General features: G+C 35.9%; 1 protein-coding gene across 2 annotated transcripts; it reads right to left on the bottom strand.

Moving 5' to 3' along the window:
• Positions 1-614: 614 nt before the first annotated feature.
• Positions 615-19,619, bottom strand: GUF1 (GUF1 homolog, GTPase). Of its 2 annotated transcripts, XM_027635575.1 has the most exons (17): positions 19,462-19,619; positions 18,700-18,811; positions 16,977-17,125; positions 16,673-16,753; positions 15,039-15,116; positions 14,122-14,205; positions 13,575-13,639; positions 12,227-12,430; positions 10,747-10,886; positions 9,519-9,642; positions 9,015-9,147; positions 8,141-8,284; positions 7,022-7,155; positions 5,020-5,121; positions 2,862-2,981; positions 1,908-1,944; positions 615-960 (listed from the first exon to the last, which is right to left on the bottom strand). In XM_027635575.1, exons 1-17 carry the CDS (start codon positions 19,588-19,590, stop codon positions 823-825), a joined length of 1,974 nt encoding a protein of 657 aa, XP_027491376.1. In that variant the 5' UTR covers positions 19,591-19,619; the 3' UTR covers positions 615-822. The 2 variants fall into 2 exon arrangements, with proteins under 2 accessions (XP_027491376.1, XP_027491377.1); XM_027635576.1 differs by lacking the exons at positions 12,227-12,430; positions 13,575-13,639; positions 14,122-14,205; ... (3 more) ...; positions 18,700-18,811; positions 19,462-19,619 and adding an exon at positions 11,731-11,851.
• Between the last annotated feature and the right edge of the window lie 507 nt (positions 19,620-20,126).

The following is a 20,126-nucleotide window of genomic DNA, read 5'->3' as shown; positions in this document are numbered from 1 at the left end:
TTAACTTGCATTTATGATTGCCTTGTGTACACTGTATGTTAAGCACACTACACTGTAGCTTTCAGCTGAGGACTCACTAACAATAGAAATAAAACTTCAAGTACACAAAGACATGTTCTAACCAAACCTTCATGCCAAGGGAATTCTTTAAGGGAATTGGTCTTTTGGTGGAGCAGTTACATATCCTGTGGTTTAAGATATTAAAACTTATGATTTCTCTGGAGCTGAGTATAGCTAGGCTGTACTAATCGTAAACTTATACACTTCAACAAGTTTAAAGTACAGAGGGAGGTACATTAAAAAAGTTTTGATTTTTTTTCTCCCCCCTAATGTGATTTCCCAGCATCGTGATGATTTCCTGACAACAGCAACTTTAGAAGTAGTAAAACAGGAAGCAGCTTGATATTGTTATGGCAACAGCTAAAACTTTACGAGAAAAAAACCAAACCAACACAGCATTGTTTGTCTATACACACCTTTCAGTTATTTTTATAACCTTTTTGCCATGTGGTTCCTGTTCTTTCATGTGTAGACTTGCAATGCAGAAATAAAACATTTTTTAAGTATTAAAAATATGAAAACAGTGAAATACAATGAAAACTATACAATGAAAATTCAGTCAAGTGAACTTTAATTTCATAATAATCTACAAGTATCTGTATGTTTTAAGTACACAATCCTTTCAGTTCATCTTCCCAGATATACTTAATTTACACCATTAAAAGTCAAGTACATTCCCTCTCACATTGATAAATCATATATTAATTAGCTCACTATGCTCCTGTCTGCAAGAAGTTGAGAGAATGATCATGTCACTGATCTCTACTTGTCAGTTTCTCTCTTTAGGACACGTATAAAGGCATCTCTTGGTACTTCCACATTGCCAATTTTTCTCATCAACCTCTTGCTTTCTGCCTGCCTCTTTAAAAGCTTCATTCTTCTTGTAATGTCTCCACCATACTGTGAAAAGGAAAAATATTTTAGTAAGCTTAAACGACAAATGTAGCTACAGTACATTTCAGCAACACTAAATTCAAGGGCTTAAAAAAAGCCAGGAAGGTTGGTTATATTAAGACAAAAGATTATTTTATACTCCAAATAGTTATGCCTAAAGAACACTCATAAAAACAAGGGAGCAAGTAAGCATGTTCACTTAGAACCTTCACCTGAAGGTTGAATTCTGACCTAAATATACACATTCACATAAGCCTGGCTGACACTAGACAATACATCAGATCCATATCCCCTTGGAACAGCAGCAGGATGCCAGCTCAGGTACACTGAGGCATCTTGACTAGCACTAGGTGCTTTTATCTAGAAAAATAAACTAAACCCTTGTACAACACTGAAAAAACACCACCCCACACATGTGCATAGCAAAAGAATTCTGTAACAGTTGTGAGAAAGGGACACTTGGTCAATAATTTGCAACATTTGCTTCAGAGAACTAAATATAAGCTGAGTAAGAGGTATCACATTTTTCCTATAGCTTTGTTGAGTCTTGTCAATAGCCAACTATTCAATATTTAAAAGCTTTATTACGAAGCACATTTATACTTTATCATCTGAAAAACAATTTAGGAAATGTGAAGTTACACATATGCTTGTGTACACACATACAGTTACTCTGTCTTCAACTATTAGAACATGGTGAGTTCACTCAAGCATGTAACTTTGAAAAAGCCATTACTTGTTCTGACCCCTCTTACTGCAAGTTGCAGCTAGACGTTGTAAGAGTTGAATTTTAAAATAAAAGCTTAGAAGTATCTGTTAAAATTCCACTGATACTTAGGAGTGCAAACAGAACATGTCTTTGCTGGGTTTCTAGGAAAATATGGGCCTATCATCTTAGCAGGTTTACAAATGTCAGAAACATTTAAAAAAAAAAAAAGAAGAAAAATACCTACACATTTTGCCACAACGTTTTTCCTGTAAGCTTTCAGCCTGTAAAATAACATATATACCTTTAACACATTAGAACATCTATATATGAAGCTAAATACTGAATTGTCAAAATACTAATTGTTTTTCTACTAGTTTTGTAAGATTCATCGGCATCATAACATTGTCATGTTTTGTATACAAGAGATGAAGTTTTAAGCAGAAGATGCAATTCACAGTTCTTAATTCTAGAAATACCCTATAGGGTGTATAATGTGTACATAAAAAAATTACAGTCTTGCCTTTCTTTTTATCTAGGACTTCTGCTACAGCTCATAGGAAGTGTTACATCCACGTGTGTATAGATATAAACACAAATTCTTACAGCACCTTGGCTTAAATTCCTACCTATAATCATTTTACCACAATTTAAATCCTATTTAAACAGCAACAGAAAAATGTGTTGAGAAACACAGCATCAAGGAAACTGTTTGCTCTAAAGAAGTGCATGCTGCTTAAGAAAAAGTTGTTGTTCAGCTTGCAACATATTTCCTTTGGAACAGTAGAAATCAGTTCTTTTTTTGCTGACTCTCCCAGAGATTTAACTATTCCACAACTAGCTAAGTTTTTTCAGTAGGAAGAAACTTTTTCCACTGCCAAAGAGGAAATGGACACACAGGAGTTGGACATTATGCTTTATCCACTAAGTGCAATGCTGACCACAAGCAATTTAAAATAAAAAATACATTTTCTTTGTATAATTGTAATTCAAAGTCTTTAGTCACACTCACAGCTCAAATTTGGTTTAGTTTTTTTTTTTCTTTTTTTCAAGATGTCTGGTAGCATATACAAGAAAAATACAACTTTACACTAAAATCAAAGTACTGTAATGTATAAAACTTGGTGAGACATTAAAAATCTGTACTTTACATAGCTTAAATTATGGAGGGGAAAAAAGGGAACAGATGGTCTTCACTTACGTTTCTCTTGCAATGATTTTCTTGCCAATAGCAGCCTGGATGGCTATTTCAAACAACTGTCTAGGTATAGTCTCTTTTAAACGTTCACACAGGAGTTTACCAGTGGCATATGCCTTATCACTGAAAAAGGAAGTCAACCAGTGTTTTCAGAAAGAGTGATGCAACATCAAAAATATGTCCATAGACCAAACTGTTTGATAAAAGGATTTTAGTATAAGTTTTCCTCTTTTTAGCTCAAAAGATAAGGTAATCAGATCATAATTTTGCATCTAATGACTGATCTCTGTATGTCACCTGTTTCATACTAACAGGTGATAAGACTGCATTAACAGCAGGCCTTAAAATATTTATAATAAACATCCTGATTATCCATCACACTGAAGCCATTTTGAATACTGTTACAGCTTCAAATGAAATATTAAACTAGGTCAAGGAGAATTTTCATTGATTGTAGGCCCAAAAGGTCAAAATATCTACATATTACAGAAATACTTTAAAAGATCTGGCTTTATATAACAAGAAAAATAATCATGTACTCCTGTCATCTGCTAATAAAAATTATCCAAACATATTCAGCATCTGCATGTGCTACAGATTCTGGAAAGAGAAAAAACCAAAAAGGTCTAAAGAAGCTACTAACATACTTTCATAAGCCATTGGAAAGAAATGGGTCTCTGTTCCCTCTAAAAATATCCTTATTTAGCAGACATTTTTTACCAACATACAGCTGAAATCAGTTTTACATATTTTCAGGTAGCAACAATGTGACTCCTTGCTACCTGTACAGAGCAAACGATTTAAGAAGTACTTAAGTAATGTTCATTAAGCATTACAGTTTCAGAAGATACAGATATTTATTTTTATAATTAGAACAAATAATTGCTAGCTTAATACTACCTTACAGTAATCTCTGTAAATGTAATTCAGCATAATGCTTTATATATAGACAGATGCAATTTTTACAGTGGGAAGACTGAGAATAGCTGCAGCAGGAGCAGAATGAATGCTGACTACAAGTTAAAAAAAAAAGTCATTAGTAATCTAAAGCTAAAAGAAAGACTATCAGTTTTAGTGAGTGAAACAGTTCAGAGGTGCAACTTACATTGATCAAGAAATAGATGTTACATAACTAACTAACTTTTGCAAGGTGAGCTGCTCCACTCTGCATCTTTTCAGAGTAAGAGATGCAGGTAGATTGTTAAACACCGCATATTTATGAAAAACACATTAAGTAGCAATCTTATGCAACAGAGTTATACCACTCCAGCCCCATAACCCATCTGAACAAGGCAAGGGTTTCCTTTTCCTATGTCAACCTTCTGGAGTCACGGAATTCCAAAGATTTCAATATTGCATTTATGTAAAAAAATGTGAAAATATATCAGTATTTAGCAACTATAAATTAGTATTTTGAGAATGCTAAAACTAACAACCCACAAAAAGTTGATCTCGGGATTACTGGAAAGGGATGCTGAAGTTACAGAAGGGAACCTTGTAAAAACTGTCAGAAGAGGCTGGAAATGGGAAAGGCATTATCCTCACTCGTAATTCGTGAGACAGTCATGGAAATTGAATCATTTTATCAAAAAAAATTTCTGAGGTAATTGCATCCAGTAAATATTTACGTTTTCCTGGTACTAAGGCTGGAGACAAGATAACAACAAACTTCTATAGAACAGGAATTATTGGGAGAATAAAACCAACTTTCTTTCAGTATGAAGTACCATAAATGATTCATCTGGCATCTCCTTGACTGGTCCGCACTTAAAATTTTTCCAGCCCCTTAGAAGATTGGCATTATGCATTTTCCTTCACCTCTGTGCCCTACATTTGCCACAAAAAATATGATATCTAGCACTTAAACTGAGAAAGAGAAGTAGAAATTGCTATTAATTAAGGTATGTATTCCCTAATTTTCATATTACAAAATGCCTCTCTTTTTCAGTGGTGATGAAAGTGATGATGTGGCGAATCCTCGATGCTCATACATATTTGTCATATATAAGAGTAATACCTACACCTAGAATCACTTGGAATCATACATTTGTTTAGGTCAGGAAAGTCCCTTAAGATCATCAAGTCCTATTAATAGACAATGTTTTCATTGAAGTTAATAGGAAGTCTTATTTCTTTGGCATAAAGAATCTAGTCAACCTACTTGTGTATGATAGTAGACAGTTCTTCAACTGGATTTCCATTTAGAAGAATATCCATTTTGATTAGGTCTGCTGCTTGGTATCCTGCATCTTCATAATCAAAACTAAAAAAAAGACAGTACAAACATTAGTGATGATTTTGTAAAATTATATTCTGCGTTCTTTGTTCCATAAATTTTAAATTATAGACACAATTCTTAATGAAACATTTGAACTTTTTAGTAAAATTGGAGTACTGTTTTTAATAGTCTCTCAGTACATCTCCCCAGTGCAAAACCAGGCTAGAAACATACTGCACATAATGTCCCCTCCAATGCAGAAGAAGATGTCATCCTGACTTCCAGGATATCCTTCAAATCCACTAAGCAAGATAAATCAAGCAGAAATCAACATGCTTAATACAGTTTTTTAAAGGGTTTATTCAAACACTTATTTTCTATCAGTTGGAGGCTCCTTCAAGCTCCAGGAAACAGAACCCTCCAACACAGCTTCTGAACAGTAAATGTCCTGAATAACAAAGGAATCAAACACTAATCCTGGACTGCTTTCTTTTCATCCTCTCACTTATATGACCCCTATTATCATTCTGACAACTAAGTTTTCCACTTAATTGCCAAACTCTCCTTTGGTAGGTATGGGACTTACTGTCTGTGTGTCAGTTTGCAAAAATTCTTAAAATGCAAGAGTTACAGAGGTAATGTATGCAAGATACAGACAGACTGACAGATAGATCGATCTTGTGTGTAAGTATAAATGCGGAGGATCATCAATACCAATATAATTTGGTCAAATCTGAAATATCAGAACAGAGGAAAATCTTTTGAGATTATTTCAAAGTTCTTCTGTCATAGTTGGCTTAATAAATCATAGTCATGTGAACATATTTATATAACAGAAGAATGATAAACAAGCTATATTAAGGAGTCAATTAGGAAATAAAAATAAATAAGATAATGTGACACTGTTTGCAATCACACCTGAATCAAAGGAAAACCAGCGTAAATCTGCTAATGAGATACCTTCTGATAAACAGGTTGGGTTTTATGTAGTTGGGGAGCTACATCTGGAGAGAAATTCAAAATCTTCAACCCCTTGTTTCTTCTACCTTGCCACTCCACTTTTGTTTATGCTTCTACTGCAAATATTACAAACCTGGGCAAAACATGTCTTACTTACATATATAAGGCATATTTAAGAAAATACACACTCAAAGCAAATTCAGTCCTTCAATAAAATTCATTTTTATGTTTAGAAAATGAAGAATGTAATTAGGCATACCAGTTCCTACTGTGTAATATATCTTACTAATGTCTTGACATACCAGGTTTGTGAGAGCTATTGCACTTCCTGGCGCACAAGGCCGTGTGCCATGCAACATTTTCCCTTCCATTAAATTCACAAAGGCTCTTCACAAACATCTGAGTGTTGTACTGGCCTCTGAATTCATAGAAGCCACACACGACAGAAAATTTTGTCTCAAAATACAGAAAATTTTGTCTCAAAATACAGATCATTTACTTTTTTCCCAAAATAAAGCACATATGTAAAGTAAGTATTGTTTAAGTATCTCATGTTGTTTTTACTAGCTTTAAAAACCCAATTTGGTTATTTTCTCTTTTCCACCAAGAGACAGTTAATACAATAAGTAGTACAGTTTCAGTGATTCCTCTCACAGAAGATGCCCTGTGTCACTTCAGACAAGTAAGCACCACCTAACTCATACAGATGAGACAGTGCCACTCCAGAGGTGTGCTTGAAAAATACACACATGACCAAAGACAATGATTATTAGGTAGTGATGCACTTTTGATGTTTTCCATACTTATTTCCAACCATTTTCACAGTAAACCTAATCCACTAAAGGTGAAGTGAGAGTAGATTTGCATCACAGATTTTCCATCGTAAAGGAATATTCTTCACTCATGCCCTCCCATATCTGTTCCTCAGATCTTTTTTCACCACACCTCCCTTGAGGGAGGAAGGGGGGACAGGGGAGGTAGTTACCTTGCATAGCCAGAAGACAGAGACTTAAGAGCATCATAAAAATCCAACACAATTTCATTCAGTGGGAAGAGGTATTTTAGCATAACCCTGTTTTCATCAATGTACAACATATCCTTCTGGACTGCCCTGCGATCCTAGACAAATAAAAATTGTTTCAGTTCCCCTTGACAGAAGTTTTCTACAAAAAAATATAAAGCAAATTAAAATTAACAGCTATCCAGCTACAAAAGAGATTTCCTGTATGGTAAGCCCCAAAGTAACCTTCTTATTGGTAGTTCACTGAAGTCCCAGGACAAATGGCAGCATTGCAATAAATGACGTGGTTGTAACTTATCTGGACATATGATTCAAGCCTATTCCCTCTAAATGCTGAACTGCTGAAATCCTTAACAACTTCTGCTTCCTGCTGCCTTTTAAATGTATAATTATTTGTCCATAAAGTCTCACTGAAATTAGATTTTCACACAAACTGGAGTATTACACAGTTGGGTTTGCAGGCTCATCTTTTTTCCTCCCAGGAGGGTGTTCTTAAAAGCTATTTTAGGAATTCTTTTTAATAGATTTTATTCTTCACTGTATTGACATACAAGTACTGTACTGTTCTGTATTACGTATTCTGCAATGTTAAAAGCTAAGAACAATATTGTGAAAAAATAATATAAAGACAATATGCATGGTAGTTAAAACATTTTCAATTAGAAATATTCCAAATATACTTGGAGAAATGTGTTTGGCCATCACTATTGTAAATTTACTTCAGTGAAGTACTGAAAAAAATACATGAGTGCACAGTAAAGTGTTGACGGAAGTTGTATTTTCTTCCATATACTTCTAAAAAAACCAGTACATCTTATTCCCCTGCTGCAGATTCCATTCTTTCAGGAAACCGACCAAGCACTGTATTGTCTGAGCTTCATCACGAACTTTCAATATATGCATTCTGTAGTTCAGAATGTTACAAATAATAAGTTAAACATAATTTTTTCTTTCAAAAGTAATTAATAACTACTCTCAAAGATACTATTTAAGTACTAATATCTATTATCATACTATCTAGTATCTTTACTAGAGGTAAAGAGCTTAAAAATGCAAAAGACAAAACTAAAACTATATACCAACCTGACACAAAGCAATAATTTTCCCAATATATTCATGAGGTGTTACAATAGTACCAAGAATAGTTGGCTCCAAATACTCTGATACTGAAAGTTTATCAGGAAACTGAGCAGGGTTGATAATAGTAATCTCATCTTTTCCATACTCCTAAAAAGAAATGAGTAAGCCAGATAGCATAATTTTACAAGTAGCAAAGGAGACAAATACAGCATTGAAAAAATGCTAAAAAATGTTTCAATTGCTTGAAAACGTTTGTGCATTATGCAACCCAAGTTTAAAACGAGAACAAATTCAGAAGAGATTTCTACATCACATATAGAAATCCCTTATCAGCATATCTTTAAATATTATTATACAGAAATATTACAGGATTTACTTGGGAAATGAGAGAAATACAAAAAGCCTTTCTATCCATCTTTCCACATCTCTCTCACACCTGTAAAGTGAGGATCTTCCTTCTTACTTCATCATTATCCTCTAAGTTACTAAGACCCTGCCAGCCTACAGTAGCATTACAAGCTGTTCCTAAAAGCATTCATGTTTTTTGCCTGATAAAGCCTGGAAGATTATTTCACCTGCTTTTAATACAGTCCACTCAGTGTGTACTTAAAAGAATACAGCAAGACATGTGTCCTATATTCCCATTTTCAGGGACAAGTGTAAGACATAAAAAGAGTGCTTGAAGTGGATGGAGGAAGAATAGTTAACATCCTTAAAAAAAAAAATTAAAAAAAGTTGTAAGTTAAATAAATACTGGTGTTTCTAATACTTCCTATGAAATACAGTGCTAGCTTACATTTAAACACAGACTGCAGGTGTTTATTACAGGAGGCTTCTCATCTGCTATTTATATAAATTTGTAATGAATTTAACATACCTTTATCAACTTTGCTGAGGAAAGAACTGCTTTATATGGAACTGTTGGTGCAGTCAAAATAACAGACATGTTATACTCTTGTTCCAAACGTTGATTAAAAACCTCCATGTGTAGAAGACCAAGGAAACCCAATCTGGAAAATAAATAACCTGTTGGTAAAAGTATTTGTATATCTCCTAGAATTCCAGTGGATTTTTTTCACCCTCCAACATATTTACACTGATAGGGTGGCAATATCAAGCATCGCAAACAACCTCCAAAGGACCAAAATAATCCTAAAGTTGAATACTGTGTGTCTTGGAGAAAAAAAAACATCAATCACAACAAATTTCACTCTGTGCAAACAGAGAATGTAAGAAAATTAAATGCTTTTGATCTTTAGCTATCATTAATTTAAATCAAAGCTCCTAATTTTGAATTCATTTTAATTGTCTTCGATTGACTTAAACCTGCATTCTCAATTTATGAACAGTTCTAAAAATTAAAGCAGTATAAAAGCCTCACCTCCATCCAGCTCCTAAGGCAAGACTACTGTCACGATGAACAGTTACACTGGAGTCATTCAATGTCAGCCTTTCCAAAGCACTTTTGAGATTATTATATTCTGTTTGATCTACAGGATACATTCCTGTCAAAATATATTAGATAGAAGCGATGTGAAAGAGAGCTTTATCTAGAGTGTACTTAGCTTCCAAATATGCCTCTGACAGTGAACACAGTAATAAAATCAGAAATAGCTTAGTTTGTGTTCCAGTTGTTTTTAAACATGAAAAAAAATAAAAAGGATTCTCTTTCCTCATAAAAATTAGTCAAAACATAATAATAAAGTTTTAGATTACCTCAGAATTAACACTTAAAGCATAATGGTAGGATCACTGTACTCATCTAATCCTTCACAGTTGTGGAAGATGCACAATTGAGTATAACCACTGTTTTACAGGGCTGCAGTGTAAACATATAGCATAAGCATGCATGAAAAAGTGGACAGATTTCACTGAGACGTTTCTTCAAAGGTAAGACAACGGAAAATAAAACGTGTCATTTGAAAGTTGCAAATGTTTCTATATTTTTTGAAATAAATAAAAACAGCTGTTTGTATAATTACTGCACAAAATAGGTTCTACTTTATCACTTTTCACATCACTGTATCTTCAGAAAATGTAGATTACTCTACACCAAGAAGCAACACGTGCTCACAAAAACATTATTTAGAAGATTACACTTTTCTACATTCACTGACTGACTGCCTAATCTCAGTGAGACAGTTCAAGTGAGTTTTTACGCATTGGTTCACAAGTCTTGAAAATGATATACAGAATTTATTTCCTTCTAAAGCCACCTTCTGTAGCATTTGTATTAGTACAATAATTATGGAAACCTGATTATCAATATGAAGAATTCCCTCAAAATTACTTTTTTTTTTATTTTTCTAGGTCTCAATCCTTCTTTTCCAGCTATTAAGAATTTACTGGAATTAGAAACAATAATCATGGCAAAAAATACATGTTAGTCTTGTACTCATATAAAACCAGTCAGCAACTATTATTAATCCTGTCTGTTAAGTTACAGGGAAAATTACACAAAGGTACATAAATGACACACTTCTCTGCTTAAATTCTAATCCTCACAACTCTTTATACACACATGTATTCTTTTAAAAGCTCTAACAGCTCTCTTACTCTTGTAATTGGGGAAAAAAAGTAATTCCACTTTATATTGGTTTACTCCTCACCTGCAAAAACCATTGGCTTCGCTGACTTAAAGCCAGGCAAAGGCTCCACTGGCTGTTTATACAAAAAGAGTGTGTCTCCTATTTGGGCTTCTGTTACTTCTTTCATTCCAGCAATCAGGTAGCCCACCTGTCCTGCATATCTAAATAAAATTGGTGTTATACAGACATGCTTCTTGGCATTAGTAGTATTTCCAATATTTTCCTACTTGATTTAGCCCAGACAGAAATTCAAAAAAGTCATCCCACTAAAAGCCCATATCCACAGTCCAGAAGCCAGATTTAAGTTGTTTCACCTCAACGTTGTGAACTGCCTCAGGCAGTTCTATTTCTGTTACAGCTGAACAGCACATTTTTGGTCCTGGATTTTGAATTCTGTATTATTCCCAGTTTAAAAGATGGAGCTAGACCCTTGAGAAGCTCCTTCTAAGACACAAGCCAGAACAGTTCCCAGCTGCCAAAACAGCAAGTTTCATATATCAAGAGGAAGAAACGAGACACCTTCCATCAGCACATAATGCTAACTGGAGGGGAACCCATGGTAGATACCAAGTAAAATACACAGTGTACTGGTTTTGGCTAGGATGGAGGTAACTATCTTCAGAGCAGCCCTGTATGATGATGTGTTTGGGATTCGTGACTAAACAGTCTTGATAACAATGTTTTAGCTATTACTGAACATTGCTTGCACAGCATGAAGGCCCTCTTATGTTTCTCACTCTGCCTCTCCCCAGGCAAATGGGGTGGGAAAGAGACTAGGAGGTGACAGAGCCAGGACAGCAGACCCAAACTGGTCAAAGAGATATTCCATGACATATAACCTCATGCTTCATAATAAAAAAGAAGCAAATGGGTGATTGAGTGCATAGCTGCTGGCTGGGCTCAACCCGCCAGACACAGTAATGTAGTGTCACTGAGAATCCCCCAATAGCAATTAACACATATTTGGATGCAAACTGGTAAAACTTCTCCACTAATTCTAAGTACCTGGTTTTCTTCCCACTGCTGCCATGAGAAGCCAGTTTCTGGAAGCTGTTGTATTCATGGATTTTAAGTTTTCCACCCTTAAAATATGCTGCAGCAATAACTAAGATGAAGCCCCATTCCCTTCCACTCTCAAGCAAGGCAGTTCCTAGAAATAAATTGGACAGCTGAATAAGAATATCAAATGCTAGTCTTAAAAAAAGTAGCTGTCCAGATGTTCCATGTACTACAGATGACAGAATGGCTTCCTCCCCCAGTAGTGCCCAAAAAGCAGTCCCCAAAACCTTCTGCCTCAGCATGCCCAAAATGAAAAAGATTGACACTGAGCATTAAATTACAAATAATAATTATAAAAAAAACACCACCAAAGAACAACAACAAAAAAACCCAAAACATCTCCCAGCTTTTATCACTCAACGCAAAAATCAAACAGAAAAGGAAGGATTTTGTAGCTTACACCAACTTGTGATTTGTTCCACTGTAAGAACATTTTACTTACAGCTTATGTGTTGGCTGTTCATTTGGAGTCAGAATTCCGACTTCACTGACTTCGTATCTTTTCTTTGTGTGTGCAGACACAATTTTATTCCCTTTTGCAATCTCCCCACCAAAGAGTGCAACATTAGCTACGACGCCTCGGTAGTGGTCAAAGGTGGAGTCAAACACTAAGGCTTTCAATGGATCAGCAGTATTACACTGGGGTCTGTCACAAAAAACAAACAAACAAACCAAACAAACAACAACAAAAACAATTTAAAAATCCCCAATATATTATGCATTGTGTTTTCATTCAATACTGAGTGAGCAAGCACACCCACTCCCAAAACTGCCGTAGAATCATAGTATACCAGGTTGTAAGGGATCTCAACGATCACCTGGTCCAACCCTTCTTGGCAAAAGCATGGTCTAGACAAGATGGCCCAGCACCCTGTCCAGACAAATCTTGACAATGCCCAATACTGGGGAATCTTCCTCACTTTTCTGGGGAGATTATTCTAATGGCTGATTGTGAAACATTTTCCTCCTGTGTTCAACTGAAATCTCCTCAGGACTAACTTATACCCATTAACCCGCATCTTTTCCATGTGACTCCTAGTAAAAAAGGAGTCTCCAACCTCTTTGTAGCTACCATTTAAATACCAGAATATGGCAATAAGGTCTCCCCTAAGCCTTCTTTTCTCAAGGCTGAACAAGCCCAGTTCTCTGAGCCTTTTCTCACAGGGCTGGTTGCCCAGTTCTTTGATCATCTTTGTGGTCCTTCTGTAGACCCTCTCTTACCATTATTACTTAATAGCAGGAAAAAACGAATGAAAAGCAATATGCTGACTGAAACTGAATTGTAATTTAGCAGCTTTATCATCAAGTTCTCACAAGTCTATTTTAAAGGTCGGGTTCAGGATATGAAACCCTAAACACAGCAGATTTAAATTACCTTTATCATTTTAACAATGTAATGTTCAAAAGTGGTACCTGCAAACACTTAATGGAAGCTATAAAAAGTCACAAAAGTATCACCTTTAGTGGTTCATCTCTCATCTTTCACTTCAGGTTGAATTAATTTTCCTATCCAACTTCTTAAGAATAAAGAATTCTTCTCTGCTGATAATCACACATTCATTTTTTTAAAGGCATCTCAAGTCTGAAATGTCACTTTTTCTCATTTGAAATTTGAAACTGACTTAACCAGTTCAAGCATTAGATTACTCTCATACTTCTCTATAAAGTATTTTCTTTAAATCAGATGCATATTAAGTATAAAACTACTACCAACACCATACAAATGCAAATCACGGTTTCCTAATAAACCTTACAGTGTAAATTAGATACACAATTAAATAGAGACTTACGGTGGGATCTTCTCAATGACCTTTTGAAGAACTTTTTCAACATTTGTTCCTTTTTTAGCAGAAATCTAAAACAAATCCAACAATTTTGTAAGAAACAACTTACACTCATTCAATATCTATTAAATAGTGTCACGTTTACTTAGACAGTCTCGGTGGCCATAGATAATACTACCCATAAAAGCAGTCAGAAGGACACTTAAGAATGCTATTACTATGAAACATTTCTTTTCTCATAGATTATACTCTTAAATGTTTTCTCTTGTGAATAGCAATTATTGTTATGATAGAAATGAAAACAATTTATAGACTGACAATGAGAAAGTTTTAAATCTCTGATACTATTCATCAAAACATACTAGAATTTTCAACTGAAAAGTATTTTCTCCACCCTTTTACAGGAGACAAACTTTAAATAAATTCATCTGTCAGAAGAAGACATGCAGACAGATGGCACCCTTTCGATTTACTACATGTACATGTCTTTCACTAGCTACAAAGCAGATACTGTTATACCATCAGCCATGTTATAAAACTTAAGAGATTTTACCCTTATGCATTCATCTGTAGGGATATCAAACAGCTTCTCAATTTGTTTTTCAACTCTTTCAGGGTCTGCATTCTTCAAGTCAATCTGAAAAAACCAAACTGCTAAATATATAAGCAATCACTCTTTCACGTGATCCAGCACTTTTTTCCAGAAGTTCAACAAGAAACTTTTATGTATTTATGAGTAAATACTGTCTGTCTTGAAGAAATGACCAAGATTAATTTTAGAAAGTCTTCCTTCCCTGACTTCAGGAAGGATCCTCCCTGTAACTAACTAGTCTATTTTTGGCTTGTTTCATTAGGCAAAACACTGTTGTCCAAGAGTTGGTAAAAATCTTTAGTTTACAAAATAATTTGAAATCATTAAGTGCTATCTACACTGTTTACAGGGCCAAACATTAAGTACAATATACATCTACAAAAAGCAATTCACATAAGCTGAGCAGTAACTAATCTTGTGATTACAGTAATATAGGCCTCAAAATTGTATAAAACATAACCCTTGGATTTCATTTAAAACTACAACTCACTTTTTAAATATGGAGCTGCTGCTCTTTTAGCCTCCTTAGCATCAATGGACTTTTAACTCCATCAATTCCAACAGTAAACCTGACACTGCAAAGTCCACCACTAAGCCATGTATTTAAGTGCTACGTTTTTTAAATACCCACATGTATTTTATGAAATTAAAACTTAGCATCCAAGCAATTACTGTAAAATGTTAAGCAGACAACAAATACAGAAAATTCTTATTACACTGTAGTAGTATTATATATTATAAATATTATGACAATTTTTTTCATTATATACTTAATTGTATACTTTCATTATATACTATTTCAGGACACATTTCTTATCAGTCTTCTAGACACTCAAACAATCCAACTATTTAACAGGAAAGTCTAAAACCTTTATTACCTTATTTATGACAGGAATTATTGAAAGTTGTGCTTCAAAAGCAAGATAGAAGTTTGCCACCGTCTGAGCCTGAATACCCTAGAAAATAAGCATTATAAAAGTTTAACACGGAAACTTCCTGAGTTTTGGTGAGTGTTTGTGTTTGGCCTACTATACAATTTAGGATTACTTTACTATTCTATCCACTTTTTTATTTCTGAGATGGAAAATAAGTGATTGATTATACACAATTGCTGAGAAATAAAACCAACTTTCTTAATTATAGTTTTCCATAATCAGAATACAAGTAGACAAACCAATAATACCGTATGTGTGACCACTTTCACAGAATTATTATAGATAACATAACACACATTATGCACATATTTTTGTGTATGTTATATCTTGGCTATTCAGAAATAAATAACAGGTATCTCAAAGAACACATTTTTTTGTTCTCAACAAACTATTTACAAATGGACTCTGACAAAGAAAAAGGGATGTTTATCATTGTGATAAGACTCTAATTACTCCACACATCAGGAATATATCTTCAACTTACCTTACAGTTACTTTCATAAAAGAAAACAAATGACAGAGTTTATACCTCACATTTCTTTCATAAGGATAGCAAAACAGCTCTGATTAGAAGAAAAGGAAGATTCCCTTCCAGATCCAAGTACCAGACCAGGGAAAACAAAGAGACAGAAATGCTAATGAATGAGAATATAAAGTAATATTATTACAACTGGATCAGAGAGGGCAGAAGTGGGGATGGGGGGAAGAGAAGGAGTTAAAAATATCTACTTGTTGTCTTTCCTTTGTTCAGAACAGATCAAATGGAAGATTACTTACGTGGGGATATTCATTATGGATACATGGGCCTAACTTTTTAGGCAATATAAAGGAGCAATAAAGAATGCTTATTAAAAAAATGTAATTAGTAAGTTGAGTTTGTAAGCATTCTGCCTGAAAGACAAATACAGAACACCAAATAATCACATAATATTTAAATGTGACATTAAAAAAATTAAATATAAAAACATCAACACATGTAGGGAACATATTTATTACCGAAGCTTCCTTAAAGAGTCCACTTGCCCATCAAGCTAAGAAGGAGCAAGTGTTCATAATCATTGATAGGTAGGTAGTTAGTTGGGCTTGGTTTTTTTCATAAAACGTAGGAAACACTAGCATTCATTTGACCCTTGTACAATACAATCATAAATACACCACAGAGAAAATTCTCACAAATTATTTAATTGATAATGTGCCCATATTTAAAATCACGATTCCATAATCCTCATATTCTAGTCTGTTAACTGAAGGTACTCAAATGGGTGTTAGTACAATAGCTAGAAGTTCTCCAGACTGCCATTTGCTAAATTCATACTCTCCAAAAAACAGGATCTGTATTCTTCACTAATCCTGTGCTGTTACTGCTATGTCATGGATCTGTGGTATGTCTCTAGATTTTTTTCTGAACTCCCACCGCTCTTCTTCTGCAACATAATACTTCTGTGGAGATAAATGAGGGGCAAAAACAGTGGTGAAAAAATTAAAAAAAAAAAAACCAAAACACGACTAATCTTCTCTCTAGTTTATTTAAGGAAATACTGAAATTCTAAATAAGAGAAAAGAATTAAGAACTCTACCTCATTTGCATCCACTACCAGTATGACACCCTGACAGGCAGACAGTGACCGTGATACTTCATAGCTGAAATCTACGTGGCCCTGGGGAGGAAACAAATGTTTACAATTTCAGGTATTTCTAGAGTCTTTTGCAAAGCCTTCTGTACTGTGTTTTCACTTGTATATATTTTCATATGTATGTCCACATTTTGGAAAAAAAAAAAAAAAAGGAACTGAATAAACACAAAAAGCCAGAAATCTCCCGCTTTTAAATATAAAGACATTTAGCTTTGTGTGATTTCAACACTCTTTATATTTAACTTACTGGCGTGTCAATAAGATTTAAGAGGTAGTTTATGCCTTCATGACTGTAGAAGAGAGATGCAGATTGTGCTTTAACTGTAATTCCTCTTTCACGTTCCACTTGCAGTTTATCTAGCACTTGTTTATTACGGTCAGTTTTGGAAATTGTTCCTACAAAAGTGAAAGAAAAAAAAGCTTTATTATCTTATTTACTACATTAGCTCTCAAAATAAATGCCATTAACCAAGAAAACTCAGGACTTGCAGCTGCAAATGAAGCTTTTCCATGTGATTAAGCTAAATTAAGATTTTTAATCAAAAATAAAACTATGCTTCACTCTTTACATTTGATAAGTAAATTTTATGTATTAAGTTATATAAAATACTGTGCTGAATAAGCAGGATACACAATATCATCCAAGTCTAAATTAGAGATTAGGAAGCAAAAATTCCATTCAATGCTAAATAATTTTTATATTTAACTAAACTTGACCTCCCATCACTGAAGAGCAGCTCCATGGCCCACAGCTCCAACCAGCACCAATCTCAAGAGCAAGAATAGCTTTATCATAGAGACTGACAGACCTGAATTCAAAATTCCACTCTATCACAGGCATCAGGTAAAAATAGGAGGTAATAACAAAAAAATAACTTTGATCAAAAGCTTCTCTCCCAGGTTTTGTTCACCCCTGAAATGAGAAAAGCAAGACTCTTCCAGAGTATTTCTGAGCAGCTAATTTAAGCTCTGCTCTGAAATTAGTATCCTCTTCAGAGATACAGCAATTGCTTTACAGCCTATTTTAGAGAAGCCTCTAAGGCAACCTCTGTCTACCTCTTCCAAGGAAAGTCTAGTTTCAGAGTCACTTGTGAAGATCCCTTAGCACTTCTTTCCTCATTTTTCTTTTAAACAGGGCATTTTCCTTATCCTCAACAATAATATAGAAATAAAACCACTGAAGTCCCAGAAGCACTCTGGTGAAGTCAAGATTAATGTAACACAAATTCACCAACGCTTAGAGTGAACAAAAAAAGCAAGTCTATGTATGAGCTGAGAATCCCCGGAATTTACATTCAATTACTGGCAGCTATTGTACACACTGAATCTAAATCAATGTAGGGCTGCATCACCATATGGTCTAGTAAACATGGCAGTAGTGGATCAAGTGTTGGACTTGTTGATCTCAGAGGTCCTTTCCAACCCAGCTGATTCTATGATTTCTAAAACTTACAGTGCAGCATCAAATCAGCTGCAGTATCAGTGAACTCCAGCAGCATGGAAGGCAGTTAAGAATGGTTTGCTCACAACAGGACACATCATTACTTTCATCTAAGTATAAGCAGCTGAAGTCCCTCACTTTCAGTGACATGTTTGAAAACTACTGTCCAGAACCTTTAGGCTGTGACAGTCCACCCCTACCGCTGGCAGGAAACATCACAAACTTGCTGTGTACTGATCTAATGGATGACAGGAGTAAAATCTTGAACAAGGAAGTACATGGCTTTCCAGTCTCTTTCCAAAACACGTACTTCCTTGAGTGAATTACACACTTCCACACCCCTGCATGTAGGCAGATCTCAATCACAAAGTCCATCATATGTGTGACACTACAAAACTGAGAGCCTAAAAGCATAAGTAACCTGGCATTAGAAGAAAGATATTAGAAATTTTAGTAACAATCAAAGATATAGAAACTTAGACATCACCTTCCATATCAAGAAAAGGTAGTATAAAATGAGAACACCTACCTGTAATTTCCAACAATCTGTCTGCTAGTGTACTTTTGCCATGATCTACGTGAGCTATAATACTGAAGTTTCTAATGCTTTCAACTGGATACATTGACATATCTAATTTTTCCTGAAAAACAGAAATTTCTTTTCATAAATCATGATTACAGTCTCTATGTACAATATGACCTGGCCTTTAAAAAATTTCTCTAGAGTAGGCACAGGTTGAATAGAGATACAAAAACTTGTCACCATTGTTTAAAATGCTTCACTTTAGTCAGACAAATGAATTTATCACTTTGAATAATCAGAAAATGTGTAAAAGAACATGTGCACATGTTCTCATGTACATAGGGATCTGATTCCCTCACTTACGCTAGTTAGTCCCCAGGCACAGTCTTTTTCTAGAGCTGGTGGATTTCATGGGTGGGTGGTCACGACTCTGTGGTCGTGATCTCCCCTTACCAGAATTATCTTTCACCCAGCACACTTGCTAAGTTCGCTTTATTGGCTTCTTCCTTATCTTGGGAGTTCTGCCGAATGTCCATGTGGCCCGTAAACTCGCCCCTAGATCTGAGACCACTGAAGCACGTCAAGCCCTAAAGCTCAACAAGGCAGTTCTATTAACAAGCAGTTTATCTTTCCGACACCTGGACATCAACACGGCGTGCCTGGAAAGGCCGCCTGCCACACGCAGGCCCTCCGCAGGACAACTCCGGGCAGGCGAAACCGCGTCCCCGACCCATCTCTCCCTCCTCCCCTCCGTCCCTGCGGACGCACCTTGCCGCGGGAGCTGTACCGCCGCCGGCCCGCCGCGGGCAGCCAGGCCGCAAGGCAGAGCGGGACGGCGGCGGGGAAGGGGCTCCGCAGCCGCGCCCACCACGCCGCTGTCCTGCCGGCGAGGGCCATCGCGCTCGGGGCCGGGCTCGCCCCCTCACAGCCCCGCGGTGGGACCGCGCCACGGCACGGACCGGGCGGCGGGAACAGAAGAGGCCGCAGCGCTAACGCGCCGGAAGCGCCCCCAGCGGGAGCGGGAGAGGGGGCGGTCGGAGCTCCGGCACCGCCCGGGGCGGGGCGGGACTTCTTTAATGGCATTGCGGACGCATTCGTTGGATTGAGCGTCTGCCGCTTTGGCAGCGTGTGGCTGTCCCTGAACAATTGCAGAGGTATATAAATTGCACATTCACACTAGCAGCACACGTTGTTCACGATGTGTAACAAAATGTCCGCACAAAATTGCATAGTCACAAAAATACCCAAAAAAACATAATTCGAACCAAATAGCATGACTAAAGGTTGCATTTGCACTCCATATCTACTCCTTAGAGAATCAAGACTTGTATTTACACTACATGCCCACTAAGCTGGCTGAATAAAGCCAGGATTCAAGGAGCTGTGTTGGAGTAGTTACTGAATGAGCTCATGTGCTGCATCTTCATGCCAGA

This window comes from Corapipo altera, unplaced genomic scaffold (genome assembly GCF_003945725.1).
Source record: "Corapipo altera isolate COAL_440 unplaced genomic scaffold, ASM394572v1 22b, whole genome shotgun sequence".
Lineage (NCBI taxonomy): Eukaryota > Metazoa > Chordata > Aves > Passeriformes > Pipridae > Corapipo > Corapipo altera.
The sequence above is the reverse complement of the archived record's forward strand: the minus strand, read 5'-3'. Positions and strand labels throughout refer to the sequence as shown.